The 22,645-nt window shown below is 43.0% G+C and overlaps 1 protein-coding gene across 1 annotated transcript; it reads right to left on the reverse strand.

Moving 5' to 3' along the window:
• Nucleotides 1–6,974: 6,974 nt before the first annotated feature.
• Nucleotides 6,975–12,494, reverse strand: LOC121534502 (nucleolar protein 9-like). The gene is given in 8 exon segments (XM_045206043.1): nt 6,975–7,129; nt 8,257–8,362; nt 8,726–8,938; nt 9,114–9,380; nt 9,628–9,820; nt 9,922–10,025; nt 11,997–12,193; nt 12,314–12,494. Coding segments are annotated over 8 exon segments (1,416 nt in total).
• Nucleotides 12,495–22,645: the final 10,151 nt, after the last annotated feature.

Below are 22,645 nucleotides of genomic sequence, written 5' to 3' on the forward strand. Positions count from 1 at the left end.
TCTTCAAGTAAAAGTACAACCACAACACTTCGGGGGATAGAAAATAACTCCAATGTCAACATGTTCTTGTACTCTCCAGAAAGAAAGCATTAGAAATCTTCATCAAGGACAAGTCTTCTGGCATTTAGCACCATTCCAGTATTGCACAGTTCTTTCTGCTTTACCCTAGTATGTGGGCAAAAATAACATCACACACCCTGTTCCCTTTCAGAGGGGAATACACAGCCGAAGCTACAGACTCAGAACTACTGATGTTCATTGGGGTTAGCTGAAGTGAATCTAGGTGAACTCTTGAGATGGAGAGGGAAGATAGGGGAAGGGACAGACAGAGGGGTAGGGGAAGATCGGGGTGGAAGCGTGATGGTTGCTTGGAAACTGTTGTCAAGGAGACAAGGAGTCCCAGGGTCCTTTGACATCTCCGTCTTTTTTATATATTTTTTAATATTTTGGAGTAGGTTGTTTTGTTTTTTCCAGAAGAGAGAGGGACAGAAATAAGCAGGGAGGTGCTGTCTGTTGTAAAGTGAAAGTAGAAGGAAAAGAATAAGCACATATTCAGCCTAGGACTAATCAGAGCTATTTAATACACACCTCTCTCTCACAGGCCTGCACACATTCACAAATATACTGTACACTTGAGGAACACAACATACGCATTAACATATGATCAAAATCACACAAACACACTCAAAAAATAGCTGTGGACTCACTGTCACACTGAAATCACATATGAAAATGCACCACATAATGATAAGCTCAAATTGGAGAGTACAGGGGTAAAGCAAAGTGGAAAATGATAGAACATGACATGATTCTTCACTGAAACCTGATCAGTCTCTCAAATCGTGACAGATGCCAGATGCCTTCTATCACTCCTATGCTGACTCATTCTCTGGGCAAAGACAGATAGACTGGCTAGATGAAGAGGAGGGATGGGGAGAGAGAGGTGTAGTAATATCTATGCCAGAGATCATTTATATCCTGACTAATCTTAAAAACATCACCTAAAAACAAGTAAACTCATTCTTAGTAAATTGGAGTATAGGTTACATCTCTAAACACACAATGATATTAATATGCATATCTTTGTTTGTGTGTGTGTGTGCGCTTGTGAGTGCGTGTGGCAGTATGTTATGAAAGAGGCAATTTAGCAGGAGGGGGATGGAGCCTAATGCACATAAAGGCAGCTGTGCTCAACTACTGATAGCTGCCATGCACTGAAGTAACTAAGACATTCAATGGCATTGAGGGATGCTGCACTGAATCCCAGGGGAATGGTTGTGATTTATTTTCATAGAGCACTGCCTCATTGTACCCTAAAGGTCAGTGTTCTGCCGGCTCTCCCCTGTGCATATAGAGCAGATTGTACATGCACACTAATAAACATCCACAGAGCTTCTAAGGACAGAGAAACACACCACTAAATGGAGTACACTGTGGCTTCTTATTCATGCAGATTTTGTTGCATAAGAATCGTGCCCCACAGAGTACAGTAGAGACAACGCATCATGCTAAATGATTTCATTGTTGGAGGAAAAGTGGCAAATCAACATCAATATGGGCTGAAAGCCCACTAAACCCCCTTAATGTGGATTAATAGCAGGTAAACAGGCAAGAGGAAAACGACATGTGGTTCTTAAGCTCTTTTTGGCTAGTGTGACAGAATGAGTTTATGGCATTAGTATCGATTTGAATGTTTGGACATAGGCCTATTGTTGAAAACAATTATACACAATAGATTACATGAAGAGGATAAACTGAACAGACTCAATAACATATTTATTTTACCTCCAATGCCATCAGCCTATAAGCCCTCTGTATGGATACAGTAGTATCTATACAGAAATGTGTGTTAAGAGCTGATTAATGGTGACGTTGCAGTGCATTATTATGTGATTCTTTGCTATCACACTGCCATCTAGTGGGGAGTATAGAGCATTGTGTGGCCCTATGAGTTTATTCTTCGTGCTGAGCTGGAAAGAAGAGGCATTTTTAACCAGACCTTCATAAAACAAACCAGGTAAGTGCTTCCAGTTCCAGTTGCAATGCCATTATGACAGGTGCTTCCAGTTGCAATGCCATTATGACAAGTGCTTCCAGTTGCAATGCCATTATGACAAGTGCTTCCAGTTGCAATGCCATTATGACAAGTGCTTCCAGTTGCAATGCCATTATGACAAGTGCTTCCAGTTGCAATACCATTAAGACCGAGCACATAGAACATCATTAGAATGACAATAGAGGAAGTGAACATGATTAACCAAAACATTTATTGATTCTCAATTAAAAACAAAAATAAGCATGACATACCTTTTGGAATAAGTGCAGATTTGACACAGGTATAATGCATTCCAATGAATCAGTCAAGATTAATTTGTAAATATATACACTGCTCAAAAAAATAAAGGGAACACTAAAATAACACATCCTTGATCTGAATGAATGAAATAATCTTATTAAATACTTTTTTCTTTACATAGTTGAATGTGCTGACAACAAAATCACACAAAAATTATCAATGGAAATCAAATTTATCAACCCATGGAGGTCTGGATTTGGAGTCACACTCAAAATTAAAGTGGGAAACCACACTACAGGCTGATCCAACTTTGATGTAATGTCCTTAAAACAAGTCAAAATGAGGCTCAGTAGTGTGTGTGGCCTCCACGTGCCTGTTTGACCTCCCTACAACGCCTGGGCATGCTCCTGATGAGGTGGCGGATGGTCTCCTGAGGGATCTCCTCCCAGACCTGGACTAAAGCATCCGCCAACTCCTGGACAGTCTGTGGTGCAACGTGGCGTTGGTGGATGGAGCGAGACATGATGTCCAAGATGTGCTCAATTGGATTCAGGTCTGGGGAACGGGCGGGCCAGTCCATAGCATCAATGCCTTCCTCTTGCAGGAACTGCTGACACACTCCAGCCACATGAGGTCTAGCATTGTCTTGCATTAGGAGGAACCCAGGGCCAACCGCACCAGCATATGGTCTCACAAGGGGTCTGAGGATCTCATCTCGGTACCTAATGGCAGTCAGGCTACCTCTGGCGAGCACATGGAGGCTGTGCAGCCCCCCAAAGAAATGCCACCGTACACCATGACTGACCCACCGCCAAACCGGTCATGCTGGAGGATGTTGCAGGCAGCAGAACGTTCTCCACGGCGTCTCCAGACTCTGTCACGTCTGTCACATGTGCTCAGTGTGAACCTGCTTTCATCTGTGAAGAGCACAGGGCGCCAGTGGCGAATTTGCCAATCTTGGTGTTCTCTGGCAAATGCCAAACGTCCTGCACGATGTTGGGCTGTAAGCACAACCACCACCTGTGGACGTCGGGCCCTCATACCACCCTCATGGAGTCTGTTTCTGACCATTTGAGCAGACACATGCACATTTGTGGCCTGCTGGAGGTCATTTTGCAGGGCTCTGGCAGTGCTCCTCCTGCTCCTCCTTGCACAAAGGCGGAGGTAGCGGTCCTGCTGCTGGGTTGTTGCCCTCCTACGGCCTCCTCCACGTCTCCTGATGTACTGGCCTGTCTCCTGGTAGCGCCTCCATGCTCTGGACACTACGCTGACAGACACAGCAAACCTTCTTGCCACAGCTCGCATTGATGTGCCATCCTGGATGAGCTGCACTACCTGAGCCACTTGTGTGGGTTGTAGACTCCGTCTCATGCTACCACTAGAGTGAAAGCACCGCCAGCATTCAAAAGTGACCAAAACATCAGCCAGGAAGCATAGGAACTGAGAAGTGGTCTGTGGTCACCACCTGCAGAACCACTCCTTTATTGGGGGTGTCTTGCTAATTGCCTATAATTTCCACCTGTTGTCTATTCCATTTGCACAACAGCATGTGAAATGTATTGTCAATCAGTGTTGCTTCCTAAGTGGACAGTTTGATTTCACAGAAGTGTGATTGACTTGGAGTTACATTGTGTTGTTTAAGTGTTCCCTTTAATTTTTTTGAGCAGTGTAGTTCCTTCAAAATAAGTGTTTCCGTAGATCAAATCAAAAGTGCAGTGAGTCAAAGCAACCATATTTTCGGGAAACACTGGGTGAAACAAAAACTTACAGTATTCAATCACATCTCATGTGCCAAACGATCCCTCTTTCTTCATGCCTTATCTACATGAGTTTGCAGATGGCTCTTCAGATGAAAATGTCCTGATAAAACCCTTTCCACAAACACCACACTGGTGTGGTTTCTCCCCAGAGTGGATCTTCTCATGCTTTCTGAGGTGCATCAGCTGGGCAAAGGTCTTCCCACACTGGGTACAGGTGTGTGCCCTCTCTCCAGTGTGGCCCAGCTGGTGACTCACCAGCTACCCTAGGTAGAAGAAGGACTCTCCACACTGAGCAGTGGTAGGGCTTCTCCCAAGTGTGGAGCTGTTGGTGCTTCTTTAGATATGCTACTGAACTGAAACTCTTCTCACTGTCGGGGCAATCGTACATCTTTCTTTCCCCCTGGTGATTTTCGGACATGGAGTTTGTGGTTGCTAGAAGAGCTTAGTGTTTTCACGCATTTTGAGCATTTGTACTCTTTGGCACCAGAGTGGAGGTCCTGGTGTTTCTTGAAAGTGTATTTTATAGTGAAGGTCTTGCCACACTCACCTCAGTGAAATGGTCCCTCGGTGGTGAATGATCTGATGTGATTTCAGATTACTAGGAGTGTTAACACACATCCTACAGTGACGAAAGCTGTTGTCTCTGGTTAGTAGGATGTATCTCATGCCATTTGAGTCTGTCAAGCCTTCTGAAAGTCTTTCCACATTGCACACAAGAGAAGGGTCTGTCCTCGGAGTGGGTTTTCTGATGTCCTTTCAGAGTGGTAGAGTGTCGGAAACTCTTCTCGCATAAGGAACACTTGTATGGTTTCTCATCGGTGTGGCTACGGAGGTGTTTCGACAGATAGCCAGAGCAGCTTAACCTCTTCTCACAATGGACAGAAGGGTAAGGTTGCTCACCTGTGTGAACTCTGTGGTGGTTTTTCAGAATATTGAGGCGGCTGAACGTCTTCTCACATAGGGTACATTTGTGCGGCTTCTCTCCAGTGAGTTCTCGTGTGTGATGTGAGATGAGGCGCGGCAGAAAGCTTTCTCACATTCAGAGCACTGAAACGGTCTGTCTTCAAAGTGTATCGTTTGATGTGTAACAAGCTCATAGTCCTTGCCACACTTTGAACGAACAGTGGAATGGTCTTTGTCCAGCATGTTTGCACATTTGATACTCAAGGGTAGACTTTCTAAAGAATGTTGTGTCACACAGAGTGCAGGAATACGTCTTTCTCCAGTGTGAAGAAACGTATGCTCCTTCAGATGGGTTACGGAACTGAAAACCTTCCTGCAGTCTTGGCACTGATGAGGTTTGAATTCAGTGTGGGCTCGCTTGTGGTTTTTCAAGCCAAATCTCTTGGTGAAGCCCTTTGATACGGTTTCTCTCCAGTGTGGCTTCGGCCATGATACAACAAGACACTTTTCATTGTGAAGTTATTTTCACACTGTAACAAGGGGAACAGCTTCTCACCAGTATGGAGTCGCATATTAAGCACAAGACCATCCATATAAGGATAACTCTTACCACATGTGGTACAATGAGGCATTTTGAGGCTCACTCTCGCTTCCAAAGCTTCTCCCACGCAGAGCACAAGTTTGACCCGAGAGGAACTGCATCAGGAGGCCGTGGTGGAACGACATGCAAGTTTCTGACTTGATGTGTCTTATTTGGTTTAGTGTCTGGATACAGAGGACCTTTGGTGACTTAGAGATTCTCAGTAGTCTGGACGTGCTGGTTGCACCTTCATAACTCGCTGTATGGGGGTGGTTGAGGTTTTGGTAACATGGGAGTTGGAACACTTACAGATCTTTGTATCATTAATGGACTTGGCATCAACTTCTTCCCCTTGTTCCATCTTAATCAGACTAGAAAATAATAAAGAGATGGCATAGATAGGACCAGTAATATACTCAAAATAGAAAACAATGTAAGGAGGAAAGAAAGACAATACTATACCTTTTATTTGTTCACAGCTCATTCTGCTGAATTAAAAATGACAAGTAAATATCCACATAACATATGTGATGTGTGTGAAAACAGAGGATTAACATGAAGTAATGTGTTAACAAAAGAATGTATGCACAACCAAACACTTTGAGGATTATCATGTGTTATTTGATAGAGGGCCTGTCTGGAGCTTACCTTCATGGGTGATATGGCCTCAGCTGTGTCCTCACATCAGCCATGTTAGAGGAAGCTAATATCTCTTCAACTGGCTCAGCTTTCACCTTTACCATCGGACAACTCTGGAATCCTTTTTCTTCCTTTCGACAGTCGATTAGGATGGTTGTTTTCTTCGTTCTTTATAACCGGTGTCCTCAAACTTTCAGCCATGTTGCTGGTAAAGCTTCGGAGGTTTGTTGCATTTACAAAACAAGATGTTTCTATCGAAGAAACTGGACAATGGAAGGAGAATGAGCTTCTCCAGTGATGCAGAAGCTGTGGCTAGACCTCAAGTTTCACCACCAATTCTATTTGAGGCTTCATTTATTATCACTAACCTAATATTTGAGTGCCTTTCAGTTGATTTTCAGCTTTCAGCTCCTTTGACACACACCAGAGAACCATTTAATGAGAACCTATCAACACACCTGATGCTCAGGGCCACAATTTCTTGTTAGGTGATGTCATTTCCTCTTGATAATATCAAGATTTAAATACTTCTTTGGAGTTTTATGGCAGTTGGCAATCCAACTGTTATGTTGCAAGCAATAAATAATTTTCATAGTAAAAAATGTGTCTATGGATTTTCACACAAAAATTCCATCTAAAGTTCTGTGAATCTTAGTGTGAGTTTTGGTCATTAGTGGACTTTTATCACTCATTACCATGTACACAAATGAAGAGTGGATGATTATATGATTTTTTAAATGTAGAAAAATCACAGTGAAATTCCATAGAATATAATTCCCAGCACCATCTACTCTTCTCACTCCAGAATGTCACTAAAGAGCTTCGGCTTCTTTGATTCGCCTGTCTGTACTTCCTGCCACTGGGCCCGCCTCTTCACAAAGTGGGTCAGGGCAAATTTGGGCCAAACGTGACGAGCAAACTGGTCTGATCTCAGTTGTGTCTCACAAGGCACTGAGAGGGAAAGAGAGATAAATAAGAGTCCCAGTCATAATACCCATGAGACCTGGCGGTCAAACAGGGAAAGGGTTCCAATCGTTTTTCCACCATTCATTTTTCCAATAGGGGATTTTAGAAACACTTAAAATAAGGGCTGTGGTTCGTGTAGGCTTACCCTGGCGTGATGTTTTGATAACCATGTAAATCTCTCTAGGACAAGGTGACTTATTATTCATTATTACCCCCCAAAATGAAATGCTAATTAGCTGCTAATGTGGCTATTATAAAGAACTACATTTTACATTTTAGACATTTAGCAGACGCTCTTATCCAGTGCATATATTTTTTATTTTTTTATTTTTTTTACAACTACAAATGCCATGATGATCTGGACGAGACTGCAGAAGAGGTAAAGGTAAGAATCTCTGGATTAAATATCTAATGTTAGCTAAATGTAGTAATTAATAAATTGGCTACATTTCTTTAAATTGATAATTCTGTGAACAGTCTTGTGTAATTTTTAAGTTGACACAATACCTGTTAGCAAAGGTGTCAGTTAGGGATGACGTGCAGGAGCTTGCAGGGATTTGTAGTTTTGCATGGTCTACTTTGACGCTAATTAGCATTTTCGAATTTAAGAGTAAATAGAGACTAATATATTGATTAGTCACCTTGTCCGAGAGAGATTTACATGGTTATCCAAACGTCACGCCAGGGTAAGCCTACACGAAACACAGCCCTTATTTTAAATGTTTCTAAAATCCCCTATGGGAAATAAGTTTGGGAAACCCTGGTCTAAAACAGCGTTTCCCAAACTCTGTACTGGGGGCACATTTTGTTTTTTGCCCTAGCACTACACAGCTGATTCAAATAATCAACTCCTCAAGCTTTGATAATTTTTATCAGCTATTTAGTGCTAAGGACTGACACAGAATATGATTACGCTTGCAACAACACCCCACACAATGAAATCAACATTTTAGTCATTTAGCAGACGCTCTTATCCAGAGCGACTTACAGGAGCAATTAGGGTTAAGTGCCTTGCTCAAGGGCACATCGACAGATTTTTCACCTAGTCTGCTCGGGGATTAGAACCAGCGACCTTTCGGTTACTGGCACAACGCTCTTAACCACTAAGCTACCTGCCGCCCTCAACTCTAACCAGTAAAGGAGTACAGTGGTGCTGTTCCAGACTGCCTCCAACACACGGCTGCCATACCTGGAACAGGCCATCTGGACATACTGGCCCTAGGAGCCAAGTCAGGACATGGCAGGGAGAGGGAGAGGACACAGGGGATTAGGGTTATGGGGACTGCTGTGAGAATATGATCAATGAAACAGCCAGCTTTGGATCATGACCATGACTAGCAGTGAGAGGACGTACTCTGTTCAGGTTATCATCTTTAACAGTGAGAGGAAATACTCTGTTCAGGTTATCATCTTTAACAGTGAGATGAAGTACTCTGTTCAGGTTATCATCTTTAACAGTGAGATGAAGTACTCTGTTCAGGTTATCATCTTTAACAGTGAGATGAAGTACTCTGTTCAGGTTATCTTTAACAATGAGAGGAAGTACTCTGTTCAGGTTATCATCTCTCGCACAGGTCCTACCTCCAGTCTCCTCAGGATCTTGCCCCTCCCCTTATCGCTGTATGATGTCACCAGGAGCTGGAGAACGTGGCTGCCTGATTGGTCGGTTCCCAGGGTCAGGTGGTCAGAGGGGGTCAGAGAGCGGAGGCTGTTCAGGAGCAGGGAGCGGTCTTTAAACTTGGCCAGCGATTGGACCAGACGGGAGCCAAGGTAACAGATAGAGGATAGGGGGCACTAAAGAGGGAGATACAAAGGACAGTGGTGTTGGTCTCTACATTGGTAGACACGTAGTATGCTTTCATAAATAACAAAAGACTGTGAGCTTTGGTGTCAGGTACAAAAGTACTCACATTTTTGTAGGGTTTGCATTCAGAATATCAAGTTAATACAGTAACTTCGAGACCAATACCTCTGTTTCGCCCTCTGCTGTGCCCTCTGCTGTCTCTGAGCTGTAGTACACCTCGTGTGTGAGCAGCGACAGGAAGAGAGGCAGGCAGGCGGTGTGTCGGGAGGCAGGTTCAGCACAGTGAAAAGCACTGAGGAGGCGTTGCATCATCTCTCGCCGTTTCTCCTCCCGCTCTGCACAGCTGTCTGTCAGCTGGACGATCACACCCATGTGACCTGCCGCCAAGATGGCCTCCAGACCCTAGGCTAGCTCATCGAACACCTTCAGAAACTGTGGAAAGGGGAGCGGGAGGAAGGGAGAGGAGAGAAAGAAGTAGAAGGTATAGAGTTCCTACTGTCACTGTAAACCTGTGTTCTGTATGAACTCTGATGAATACCAACAAAACAGATTATATTCAGCAGTATCTACCATCTTATGGATTTGGGGACTAATAGTATGGTATTTGTGTGAACAATGCTACTAAGTAACAATGATGTATACACAGAAATAACTATAGGGGGTATACATATTGGCATACAACTTTGTAATTGGTGGAAGCTGCTGTCAGTCTCTGTATTGGGAAGTTAGCGATTGGATGGATGGCCAGGGTGGCCAGCTGACCCTGGAGGTGGTTCTTATAGAGGTGCCGGAGCAAGGCCTTGTGGGACAGCTGGATGACTGTCTCAATGAGCCAACTAGAAGCCTGGTCTTTCAGAAACACAAAGAGAGGACTGAGAGAAAGAGAGAGACAGAGAGACATACGACACATTGGATTCAAAACCACAAGGACATAGAAACATTGACTTAGGTCTGTGAGACTTCCTCTAATCACCTAACTCCAGGAGCAGAGGTGAGTGATGTCAGGTACTTCACGATGCCTTTGGTGAGAAGTTTGCAGAGTTTGGGCCGGTTTCTGTGACACACCGTCAACATGGTCTGGAACACAATACTAGCCACAGCATCGGTCATACACACTGATGGAGAGACGGAAGAGGAGAGATAGGTCATGTAATGTCACTGTGACAAAATGTCTCCAATAGTATGTACTACAGTGAGGGAAAAAAGTATTTGATCCCCTGCTGATTTTGTATGTTTGCCCACTGACAAAGAAATGATCAGTCTATAATTTTAATGGTAGGTTTATTTGAACAGTGAGAGACAGAATAACAACAAACAAATCCAGAAAAACGCATGTCAAAAATGTTATAAATTGATTTGCATTTTAATGAGGGAAATAAGTATTTGACCCCCTCTCAATCAGAAAGATTTCTGGCTCCCAGGTGTCTTATATACAGGTAACGAGCTGAGATTAGGAGCACACTCTTAAAGGGAGTGCTCCTAATCTCAGCTTGTTACCTGTATAAAAGACACCTGTCCACAGAAGCAATCAATCAATCAGATTCCAAACTCCACCATGGCCAAGACCAAAGAGCTCTCCAAGGATGTCAGGGACAAGATTGTAGACCTACACAAGGCTGGAATGGGCTACAAGACCATCGCCAAACAGCTTGGTGAGAAGGTGATAACAGTTGGTGCGATTATTCGCAAATGGAAGAAACACAAAAGAACTGTCAATCTCCCTCGGCCTGGGGCACCATACAAGATCTCACCTTGTGGAGTTGCAATGATCATGAGAACGGTGAGGAATCAGCCCAGAACTACACGGGAGGATCTTGTCAATGATTTCAAGGCAGCTGGGACCATAGTCACCAAGAAAACAATTGGTAACACACTACGCCTTGAAGGACTGAAATCCTGCAGTGCCCGCAAGGTCCCCCTGCTCAAGAAAGCACAGATACAGGCCCGTCTGAAGTTTGCCAATGAACATCTGAATGATTCAGAGGAGAACTGGGTGAAAGTGTTGTGGTCAGATGAGACCAAAATCGAGCTCTTTGGCATCAACTCAACTCGCCATATTTGGAGGAGGAGGAATGCTGCCTATGACCCCAAGAACACCATCCCCACCGTCAAACATGGAGGTGGAAACATTATGCTTTGGGGGTGTTTTTCTGCTAAGGGGACAGGACAACTTCACCGCATCAAAGGGACGATGGATGGGGCCATGTACCGTCAAATCTTGGGTGAGAACCTCCTTCCCTCAGCTAGGGCATTGAAAATGGGTCGTGGCTGGGTATTCCAGCATGACAATGACCCAAACCACACGGCCAAGGCAACAAAGGAGTGGCTCAAGAAGAAGCACATTAAGGTCCTGGAGTGGCCTAGCCAGTCTCCAGACTTTAATCCCATAGAAAATCTGTGGAGGGAGCTGAAGGTTCGAGTTCCCAAACGTCAGCCTCGAAACCTTAATAACTTGGAGAAGATCTGCAAAGAGGAGTGGGACAAAATCCATCCTGAGATGTGTGCAAACCTGGTGGCCAACTACAAGAAACATCTGACCTCTGTTATTGCCAACAAGGGTTTTGCCACCAAGTACTAAGTCATGGTTTGCAGAGGGGTCAAATACTTATTTCCCTCATTAAAATGCAAATCAATTTATAACATTTTTGACATGCGTTTTTCTGGATTTGTTTGTTGTTATTCTGTCTCTCACTGTTCAAATAAACCTACCATTAATCATGTCTTTGTCAGTGGGCAAACGTACAAAATCAGCAGGGGATCAAATACTTTTTTCTCTCACTGTATGAACATCTACTATGAAGATGTGCAATGTGCAATGTGGGGCTTAGTTTTATATATACTGTAGCTTGATGACAGAAGCCTTGCGATTGAACTTGTCCATCAAGGAGGTAGACAGGGTTTTCAATTCCCACCAAAATGACGTGGCCATCTCAAAGTATGTCAGCTGAGTGGTGACATTCCTGTCCTTTACACCTGAAACAAAATACACAGATAAGATAAGTTAGTGTGTATGAGTGTATGTTTGGATAATCGTTTGTGTGTGTGTACCTGAGCGTGCTGTATTGGTGCGGGCTGGACAAGGCAGCCTGCCAGTACATTTATGAGCGTGCGAGCTACGTGGGAGCCATGTGTGTGTCTGATGAACTCTACACAGTGCTCCCTCACTACGCAACACAGGGACAGAACCTGGGCCTCCAGTATCCCATAATCCTCCCCTTTTGTCTCTGCATCTCCTTCTGTGGTGGCTGACATAAACAAGTAAGATTCATTATATGTGTCATTCTATTAGACCTTAATGAAGTTACCTAAAACAAGACATTTCAGGGCCTAGGTGTTTTTTTCAGATTGGTCACCATCAGATTCACCTCTCCATCTGGGCATCTGTCTGAGGGCGCTCTCCACGACGTGACCCCCACATTTGTCACATGACACTGTCTTGAACTCCAACCCGGATTCTCCGCCAAGCTTGGCCAGCACGTCCCCCACCTGGCCGGGGCTAGCCAATGGGAGCAGCTGCTGGAGGGTGACACTTCTGGTCACATCCATGGCAACCAGGGCGGCCTACCCTTTGATCTCCGTTAGCACGTTCTCCACAAAGAGAACTACAAGGGAGGGAGGAAGAAATAAAGATATGTTGTAAAGGCCACAGAAATGTACATTTACACACACACAATTTCTCCCCCAATCCCCTCCCCCTGTGCAAGGTCATTCATCTCACCTCTCTCCTCATCCTCTGTGAAGCCTTCGCTGAGTCTCTCTCCCACTCTGCGGAAGTAGCCCACACTCAAGGCATCCAGATGCTTCCTGGCACCTCCTTCTTCGCCTCCTCCTCTTCCACCCCTACCTCCTATTCCACCCACTCCTCTTCTCTTTCTCTCTCCATCTTCTCCTCGTTCACCCGCTTCTCCTCTTCTTCCACTCCCATCTCCTCCTCTTCCTCCTCCTCCACTCGCTCCTCCTCCTCTCCTCCTCCTCTTCCACCTCCTAATTCTCTCTCCATCTCTAAAATGTTTCCTCTTCAGTCCTCCCTCTCGCCACTGGTTATTTTCTTCAATTTTAGCCAACATTTTAAAATACACAAATGTAAATTGATCACTGGTGTACTGGGGTCTTCATCCTGATAAAGAATGTGCATGCTGTTGAGTATGATGAAAAACAAATTTTTACCCCTGGTCTCTCTAGGAAGCTACGAGTTAACTGACAAGCCAAGATAATTTTTTTGTCAATAAAAAAATACAATTTTGACCACTTTCGTTGAAGGAGTGGTCAACAAATTAAGAATATGTCTGATCTGAATCTGCTTTTGGTGAAGCTACCTAACGTTAGCTAATAAGAACCATGGTCATGGAAGCCGGCTACAACCCCTTTCAGCCTATTCAAATCGCCTACATTGTTCATCTTTATTAATATCTTATAACTTTACCATAGGAGTCAACTCAGTAGCAAGATATATTACAATATAAATGTTACCAAATGCAGCCAGCACGCTAGCTAATAGTACAACTCACATGTGAAGTGATGGCAAAAATATTTTTAACTAACCCAAGATAGTTCATCTTTGTCGTTTACAGTGGGAGCAAATGAAGCATAGTGGGCAGAACAAGCAAGGAGTTGGGCAAAGCCAAGCACGAGCAAGTCGAGATCCTATTGGCGCGTTGTAGCGTGTATTTGCATATTTCCATTAGGGAACGCCTCCTCTGTGAAGTGCGCGTGTGCACAAATTTAATTCAACCTTGCACTGCTTCTAAACAACGCAATTAAAAAAATACTTTGGCAAAGTGTCAAGTCTATAAAACTTTGTGAACTTTGGCAAAGTGTCAAGTCTATACAACTTAGTGAACTGTGTTCTTAACATATTCTAGTTTTAGGAACAGAAAGATGTATTGAGATCATATGTTTCATCGATAAGAAAATTTGCAGAATGTCGCCCCAGTTTTACCTAGTTCCATCCTCTCCAACTACCCTTGACTGGACTACCTCTCACAACCATATTTATGGAACACAAAGCCTTCACTATTTCATCCTGGAATATCCAAGGCCTGAGGTCATCTGCCTTTGGCCTAAAGAGCAGGAATCTGGACTTCACCAAAGAAATCGGAAATACAGACATTGTCATCCTACAAGAAACATGGTATAGAGGAGACGGACCCACTGGTTGCCCTCTAGGTTACAGAGAGCTGGTAGTCCCATCCACCAAACTACCAGGTGTGAAACAGGGAAGGGACTCAGGGGGTATGCTAATTTGGTATAGAGCAGACCTAACATTTGGTTAGAAATTCAAAAGGAAATTATCTCAACTGAGAAAAATGTCCTCCTGTGTGCCACCTATATCCCCCCACTAGAATCCCCATACTTTAATGAAGACAGTTTCTCCATCCTGGAGGGGGAAATCAATCATTTCCAGACCCAGGGACATGTACTAGTCTGTGGCGACCTAAATGCCAGAACTGGACAAGAACCTGACACCCTCAGCACACAGGGGCACAAACACCTACCTGGAGGTGACAGCATTCCCTCCCCCATATGCCCCCCTAGGCACAACTACGACAACATAACCAACAAAAACGGGTCACGACTCCTGCAGCTCTGTCGCACACTGGGTATGTACATAGTCAATGGTAGGCTTCGAGGGGACTCCTATGGTAGGTACACCTATAGCTCATCTCTTGGCAGTAGTACTGTAGACTACTTTATCACTGACCTCAACCCAGAGTCTCTCAGAGCGTTCACAGTCAGCCCACTGACACCCCTATCAGACCACAGCAAAATCACAGTATACTTGAACAGAGCAATACTCAATCATGAGGCATCAAAGCCAAAGGAACTGAATAATATTAAGAAATGCTATAGATGGAAGGAAAGTAGTGTTGAAACCTACCAAAAAACAATTAGGAAACAACAAATTCAATCCATTCTAGACAACTTCCTGGACAAAACGTTCCACTGTAATAGTGAAGGTGTAAACTTGGCAGAAGAAAACCTAAACAGTATATTTGACCTCTCAGCTTCCCTATCAAATCGAAAAATCTCTATAACAGAAAACCAAAGAAAAGTTTTAACAGTGATAAATGGTTTGATGAAGAATGCAAAAACCTAAGAAAGAAATTGAGAAACCTATCCAACCAAAAACATAGAGACCCAGAAAACCTGAGCCTACGCCTTCACTATGGTGAATCACTAAAACAATACAGAAATACACTACGGAAAAAGAAGGAACAGCATGTCAGAAATCAGCTCAATGTAATTGAAGAATCCATAGACTCTAACCACTTCTGGGAAAATTGGAAAACACTAAACAAACAACAACACGAAGAGCTATCTATCCAAAATGGAGATGTATGGGTAAACCACTTCTCCAATCTTTTTGGCCCTATAACAGAGAACAAGCAGCAAAAAAATATACATGATCAAATGCAAATCTTAGAATCAACTATTAAAGACTACCAGAACCCACTGGATTCTCCAATTACATTGAATGAACTACAGAACAAAATGCAAACCCTCCAACCCAAAAAGTCCTGTGGTGTTGATGGTATCCTCAATGAAATGATAAAATATACAGACCACAAATTTCAATTAGCTATACTTAAACTCTTTAACATCATCCTTAGCTCTGGCATCTTCCCCAATATTTGGAACCAAGGACTGATCACCCCAATCCACAAAAGTGGAGACAAATTTGACCCCAATAACTACCGTGGGATATGCGTCAACAGCAACCTTGGGAAAATCCTCTGCATTATCATTAACAGCAGACTAGTTCATTTCCTCAGTGAAAACAATGTACTGAGCAAATGTCAAATTGGCTTTTTACCAAATTACCGTACGACAGACCACGTATTCACCCTGCACACCCTAATTGACAAACTAACAAACCAAAACAAAGGCAAAGTCTTCTCATGCTTTGTTGATTTCAAAAAAGCTTTTGACTCAATTTGGCATGAGGGTCTGCTATACAAATTGATGGAAAGTGGGGTTGGGGGAAAAACATACGACATTATAAAATCCATGTACACAAACAACAAGTGTGCGGTTAAAAATGGCAAAAAAACACACACATTTCTTTCCACGGGGCCGTGGGGTGAGACAGGGATGCAGTTTAAGCCCCACCCTCTTCAACATATATATCAACGAATTGGCGAGGGCACTAGAACAGTCTGCAGCACCCGGCCTCACCCTACTAGAATCTGAAGTCAAATGTCTTCTGTTTGCTGATGATCTGGTGCTTCTGTCACCAACCAAGGAGGGCCTACAGCAGCACCTAGATCTTCTGCACAGATTCTGTCAGACCTGGGCCCTGACAGTAAATATCAGTAAGACAAAAATAATGGTGTTCCAAAAAAGGTCCAGTTGCCAGGACCACAAATACAAATTCCATCTAGACACCGTTGCCCTAGAGCACACAAAAAACTATACATACCTCGGCCTAAACATCAGCGCCACAGGTAACTTCCACAAAGCTGTGAACGATCTGAGAGACAAGGCAAGAAGGGCCTTCTATGCCATCAAAAGGAACATAAAATTTGACATACCAATTAGGATCTGGCTAAAAATACTTGAATCAGTTATAGAACCCATTGCCCTTTATGATTCTGAGGTCTGGGGTCCGCTCACCAACCAAGAATTCACAAAATGGGACAAACACCAAATTGAGACTCTGCATGCAGAATTCTGCAAAAACATCCTCCGTGTACAACGTAAAACACCAAATAATGCATGCAGAGCAGAATTAGGCCAATACCCGCTAATTATCAAAATCCAGAAAAGAGCCGTTAAATTCTATAACCACTTAAAAGGAAGCGATTCCCAAACCTTCCATAACAAAGCCATCACCTACAGAGAGATGAACTTGGAGAAGAGTCCCCTAAGTAAGCTTGTCCTGGGGCTCTGTTCACAAACACAAACAGACCCCACACAGCCCCAGGACAACAACAACAACAACACAACTAGACCCAACCAAATCATGAGAAAACAAAAAGAGAATTACTTGACACATTGGAAAGAACAAAAAAAAAAACAGAGTAAACTAGAATGCTATTTGGCCCTAAACAGAGAGTACACAGTGGCAGAATACCTGACCACTGTGACTGACCCAAACTTAAGGAAAGCTTTGACTATGTACAGACTCAGTGAGCATAGCCTTGCTATTGAGAAAGGCCGCCATAGGCAGACCTGGCTCTCAAGAGAAGACAGGCTATGTGCACAATGCCCACAAAATGAGGTGGAAACTGAGCTGCACTTCCTAACCTCCTGCCAAATGTATGACCATATTAGAGACACATATTTCCCTCAGATTACAGCGATCCACAAAGAATTCGAAAACAAACCCAATTTTGATAAACTCCCTTATCTACTGGGTGAAAAACCACAGTGTGCCATCACAGCTGCAAGATTTGTGACCTGTTGCCACAAGAAAAGGGCAACCAGTGAAGAACAAACACCATTGTAAATACAACCCATATTTATGTTTATTTATTTTCCCATTTGTACTTTAACTATTTGCACATTGTTACAACACTGTATATATACACAATATGACATTTGAAATGTCTTTATTCTTTTGAAACTTCTGAGTGTCATGTTTACTGTTAATATTTATTGTTTATTTCACTTTTGTTTACTATCTACTTCACTTGCTTTGGCAATGTTAACACACGTTTCCCATGCCAATAAAGCCCTTAAATGGAATTGAATTGAACTTTATAAACGGATGCTTCAGCTTTAAAGCCCCTGTGACGTGTCTGGTTACTCTTTCAGTGGAGATTGTGTGTTGGCACATGATGATGACGTCAATGTGCAAAAGTCGTTTTCTTTTTTATTAACTGGCAGGGGGCTCTTGGCTTTGCGTCATTGTTTTATACCCAGGGCCACTTAGTGAATCATCAATAGTGGTTGGTGGTTAGCAAATACAGTATGTGGGTTTTATGAATGGTTGATAAAAAAAAAAAGAATCACCATCATCACATTGTCTAACATCCCTTGACTCACACACAGTGAGGCAATCACCCTCATGATGTCACCAGGTCGTTAGCTCGAACTCTTGATTGCAAAAAAATCCCTCCACTCCCCTGACGTAAACCCTCAGACACAGTAAAGACATGACACAATAAAGCAAGATAGAACATGTATATACAAAACATGCACATAGATCATCTGTTTTATTCCTGTATTTCATATAATTCCCTCACTCCCTTCCTGACCTTAATAACGTTTCTGAGTTCTCCTCATCTATGGGTGCTCTCTCTCTGGGTAATCTACAACATATTAAACAAATCCCAGATTTTAATTTAAAAAATGTGGTAACCTTAATCTACTATATATATATATATATATATATATATATATATATATATATATATACAGTGGGGGAAAAAAGTATTTAGTCAGCCACCAATTGTGCAAGTTCTCCCACTTAAAAAGATGAGAGAGGCCTGTAATTTTCATCATAGGTACACGTCAACTATGACAGACAAAATGAGGAAGAAAAATCCAGAAAATCACATTGTAGGATTTTTAATGAATTTATTTGCAAATTATGGTGGAAAATAAGTATTTGGTCAATAACAAAAGTTTCTCAATACTTTGTTATATACCCTTTGTTGGCAATGACACAGGTCAAACGTTTTCTGTAAGTCTTCACAAGGTTTTCACACACTGTTGCTGGTATTTTGGCCCATTCCTCCATGCAGATATCCTCTAGAGCAGTGATGTTTTGGGGCTGTCGCTGGGCAACACGGACTTTCAACTCCCTCCAAAGATTTTCTATGGGGTTGAGATCTGGAAACTGGCTAGGCCACTCCAGGACCTTGAAATGCTTCTTAAAATCTCACGATACATGGCCCCATTCATTCTTTCCTTTACACGGATCAGTCGTCCTGGTCCCTTTGCAGAAAAACAGCCCCAAAGCATGATGTTTTCACCCCCATGCTTCACAGTAGGTATGGTGTTCTTTGGATGCAACTCAGCATTCTTTGTCCTCCAAACACGACGAGTTGAGTTTTTACCAAAAAGTTATATTTTGGTTTCATCTGACCATATGACATTCTCCCAATCCTCTTCTGGATCATCCAAATGCACTCTAGCAAACTTCAGACGGGCCTGGACATGTACTGGCTTAAGCAGTGGGACACGTCTTGCACTGCAGGATTTGAGTCCCTGGCAGCGTAGTGTGTTACTGATGGTAGGCTTTGTTACTTTGGTCCCAGCTCTCTGCAGGTCATTCACTAGGTCCCCCCGTGTGGTTCTGGGATTTTTGCTCACCGTTCTTGTGATCATTTTGACCCCACGGGGTGAGATCTTGCGTGGAGCCCCAGATCGAGGGAGATTATCAGTGGTCTTGTATGTCTTCCATTTCCTAATAATTGCTCCCACAGTGGATTTCTTCAAACCAAGCTGCTTACCTATTGCAGATTCAGTCTTCCCAGCCTGGTGCAGGTCTACAATTTTGTTTCTGGTGTCCTTTGACAGCTCTTTGGTCTTGGCCATAGTGGAGTTTGGAGTGTGACTGTTTGAGGTTGTGGACAGGTGTCTTTTATACTGATAACAAGTTCAAACAGGTGCCATTAATACAGGTAACGAGTGGAGGACAGAGGAGCCTCTTAAAGAAGAAGTTACAGGTCTGTGAGAGCCAGAAATCTTGCTTGTTTGTAGGTGACCAAATACTTATTTTCCACCATAATTTGCAAATAAATTCATTAAAAATCCTACAATGTGATTTTCTGGATTTTTTTCTCTCAATTTGTCTGTCATAGTTGACATGTACCTATGATGAAAATTACAGGCCTCTCTCATCTTTTTAAGTGGGAGAACTTGCACAATTGGTGGCTGACTAAATACTTTTTTCCCCCACTGTATATATACATACACACACACAGTTGAAGTCGGAAGTTTACATACACCTTAGCCAAATACATTTAAAGTCTGTTTTTCACAATTCCTGACATTTAATCATAGTAAGAATTCCCTGTCTTAGGTCAGTTAGGATCACCACTTTATTTTAAGAATGTGAAATGTCAGAATAATAGTAGAGAGAATGATTTATTTCAGCTTTTATTTCTTTCATCACATTCCCAGTGGGTCAGAAGTTTACATACACTCAATTAGTATTTGGTAGCATTGTCTTTAAATTGTTTAACTTGGGTCAAACGGTTCGGGTAGCCTTCCACAAGCTTCCCACAATAAGTTGGGTGAATTCTGGCCCATTCCTCCTGACAGAGCTGGTGTAACTGAGTCAGGTTTGTAGGCTTCCTTGCTCGCACACGCTTTTTCAGTTCTGACCACACATTTTCTATAGGATTGAGGTCAGTGCTTTGTGATGGCCACTACAGTACCTTGACTTTTTTGTCCTTAAGCCATTTTGCCACAACTTTGGAAGTATGCTTGGGGTCATTTGGAAGAACCATTTGCGACCAAGCTTTAACTTCCTGACTGATGTCTTCAGATGTTGCTTCAATATATCCACATAATTTTCCTTCAAAGCAAAGCACCCCCACAGCATGATGCTGCCACCCCCGTGCTTCACGGTTGGGATGGTGTTATTTGGCTTGCAAGCCTTCCCCTTTTTCCTCCAAACATAACAATGGTCATTATGGCCAAACAGTTCTATTTTTGTTTCATCAGACCAGAGGACATTTCTCCAAAAAGTACGATCTTTGTCCCCATGTGCAGTTGCAAACCGTAGTCTGGCTTTTTTATGGCGTTGGAACAGTGGCTTCTTCCTTGCTGAGCGGCCTTTCAGGTTATGTTAATATAGGACTCGTTTTTACTGTGGATATAGATACTTTTGTACCTGTTTCCTCCAGCTTCTTCACAAGGTCCTTTGCTGTTGTTCTGGGATTGATTTGCACTTTTCGCACCAAAGTACGTTCATCACTAGGAGACAGAACGCATCTCCTTCCTGAGCGGTATGATGGCTGCGTGGTCCCATGGTGTTTATACTTGCGTACTATTATTTGTAGAGATGAACGTGGTACCTTCAGGCATTTGGAAATTGCTCCCAAGGATGAACCAGACTTTATTATTTTTCTGAGGTCTTGGCTGATTTCTTTTGATTTTCCCATGATGTCAAGCAAAGAGGCACTGTGTTTGAAGGTAGGCCTTGAAATACATCCACAGGTACACCTCCAATTGACTCAAATGATGTCAATTAGCCTATCAGAAGCTTCTAAAGCCATGACATCATTTTCTGGAATTTTCCAAGCTGTTTAAAAGGCACAGTCAACTTAGTGTATGTAAACGTCTGACCCACTGGAATTGTGATACAGTGATTTATAAGTGAAATAATCTGTCTGTAAACAATTGTTGGAAAAATTACTTGTGTCATGCACAAAGTAGATGTCCTAACCGACTTGCCAAAACTATAGTTTGTTAACAAGACATTTGTGGAGTGGTTGAAAAACAAGTTTTAATGACTCCAACCTAAGTGTGTGTAAACTTCCGACTTCAACTGTATATATATATATTTCACCCCCTTTTTCGTGATACCCAATTGTGATCTTGTCTCATCACTGCAACTCCCCAGCGGGCTCAGGAGAGGCAAAGGTCAAGTAATGCGTCCTCCGAAACATGACACGCCAAACTGCACTTCTTAACACCCACCTGCACCAATGTGTCAGAGGAAACACTGTTCAACTGACATCAGCCTGCAGGTGCCCTGCCCGCCACAAGGAGTCGCTAGAACGCCATGAGCCATGTAAAGCCCCCCGGCCAAACCCTCCCCTAACCCAGACGACGCTGGGCCAATTGTGCACCGCCCTATGGGACTCCAGGTCACAGCCGGTTGTGACACAGCCTGGGATTAAACCCGGGTCTGTAGTGACGCCTCAAGCACAGCAATCCAGTGCCTTAGACCGCTGCGCCACACGGGAGGCCGCTAAAATATATTTATATTCCATACATTTCTGATGTGGCCCTCTCCTCTTGGCTGTCTGTCAAAATGATCACCAAAGGCATCACTTCCTATTGAATGTTCTTCATTGTGTTTTCTTAAAACCCAGCCCAACATAGCATAAGTCATTATATTAAACAATTAATTGTTTGCCCATTTCCGTTTCATGAATTTCAGGGCTCTGAAGATACGACTAAATACCCATGCTCTTCAATATGCTTTATTCAAATATTGAGGAAGTACGTGAATATTTCAGCTCTTTCAGACTGTGATGGGCTATGGCCAATGTTATACCAGCCCTGCCCCTGACCCAACCCATTTCCTGTTAGAGAAACAGTATAATAGTCCAGTGATGATATGGAATCAATACCTGAAATACCTGCTCTGACCCTGGCTTGGCCTTTCCCCAGTACTTGTTTTATTTAATATTTATTTAAACAGGTTAGTCTGATGAAGATACATCAGTATAAAAAGCAACACGCCAGTAAAGAACAAGTAGACGACACAAGTCAAAAAACGTTATAGTGCAATACGTGAAATTACAGGGCCATTACAGTATCAAAAATACTTCAAGTAAAACAACATGCCTCCTTACATAAGGCAACGCTGACTAGTGATATCAGGTGACAACTAGAAACAGCTACATAACTAACCAACCTGTCCATCTATTTGACCTTTGAACTCCTCTAGAGACCAGGTCCTGTAGCTTTAGGTTGGCTTGGAGGAAATTCCAAGAGCAGGGGGGCTGAGTAATGAAAATACTTTTTTCCATGCTCGGTTCTAATGTTCGGGACTGTTATCATAAAACAAG

This window comes from Coregonus clupeaformis, chromosome 21, assembly GCF_020615455.1.
Source record: "Coregonus clupeaformis isolate EN_2021a chromosome 21, ASM2061545v1, whole genome shotgun sequence".
NCBI classification, from domain to species: domain Eukaryota; kingdom Metazoa; phylum Chordata; class Actinopteri; order Salmoniformes; family Salmonidae; genus Coregonus; species Coregonus clupeaformis.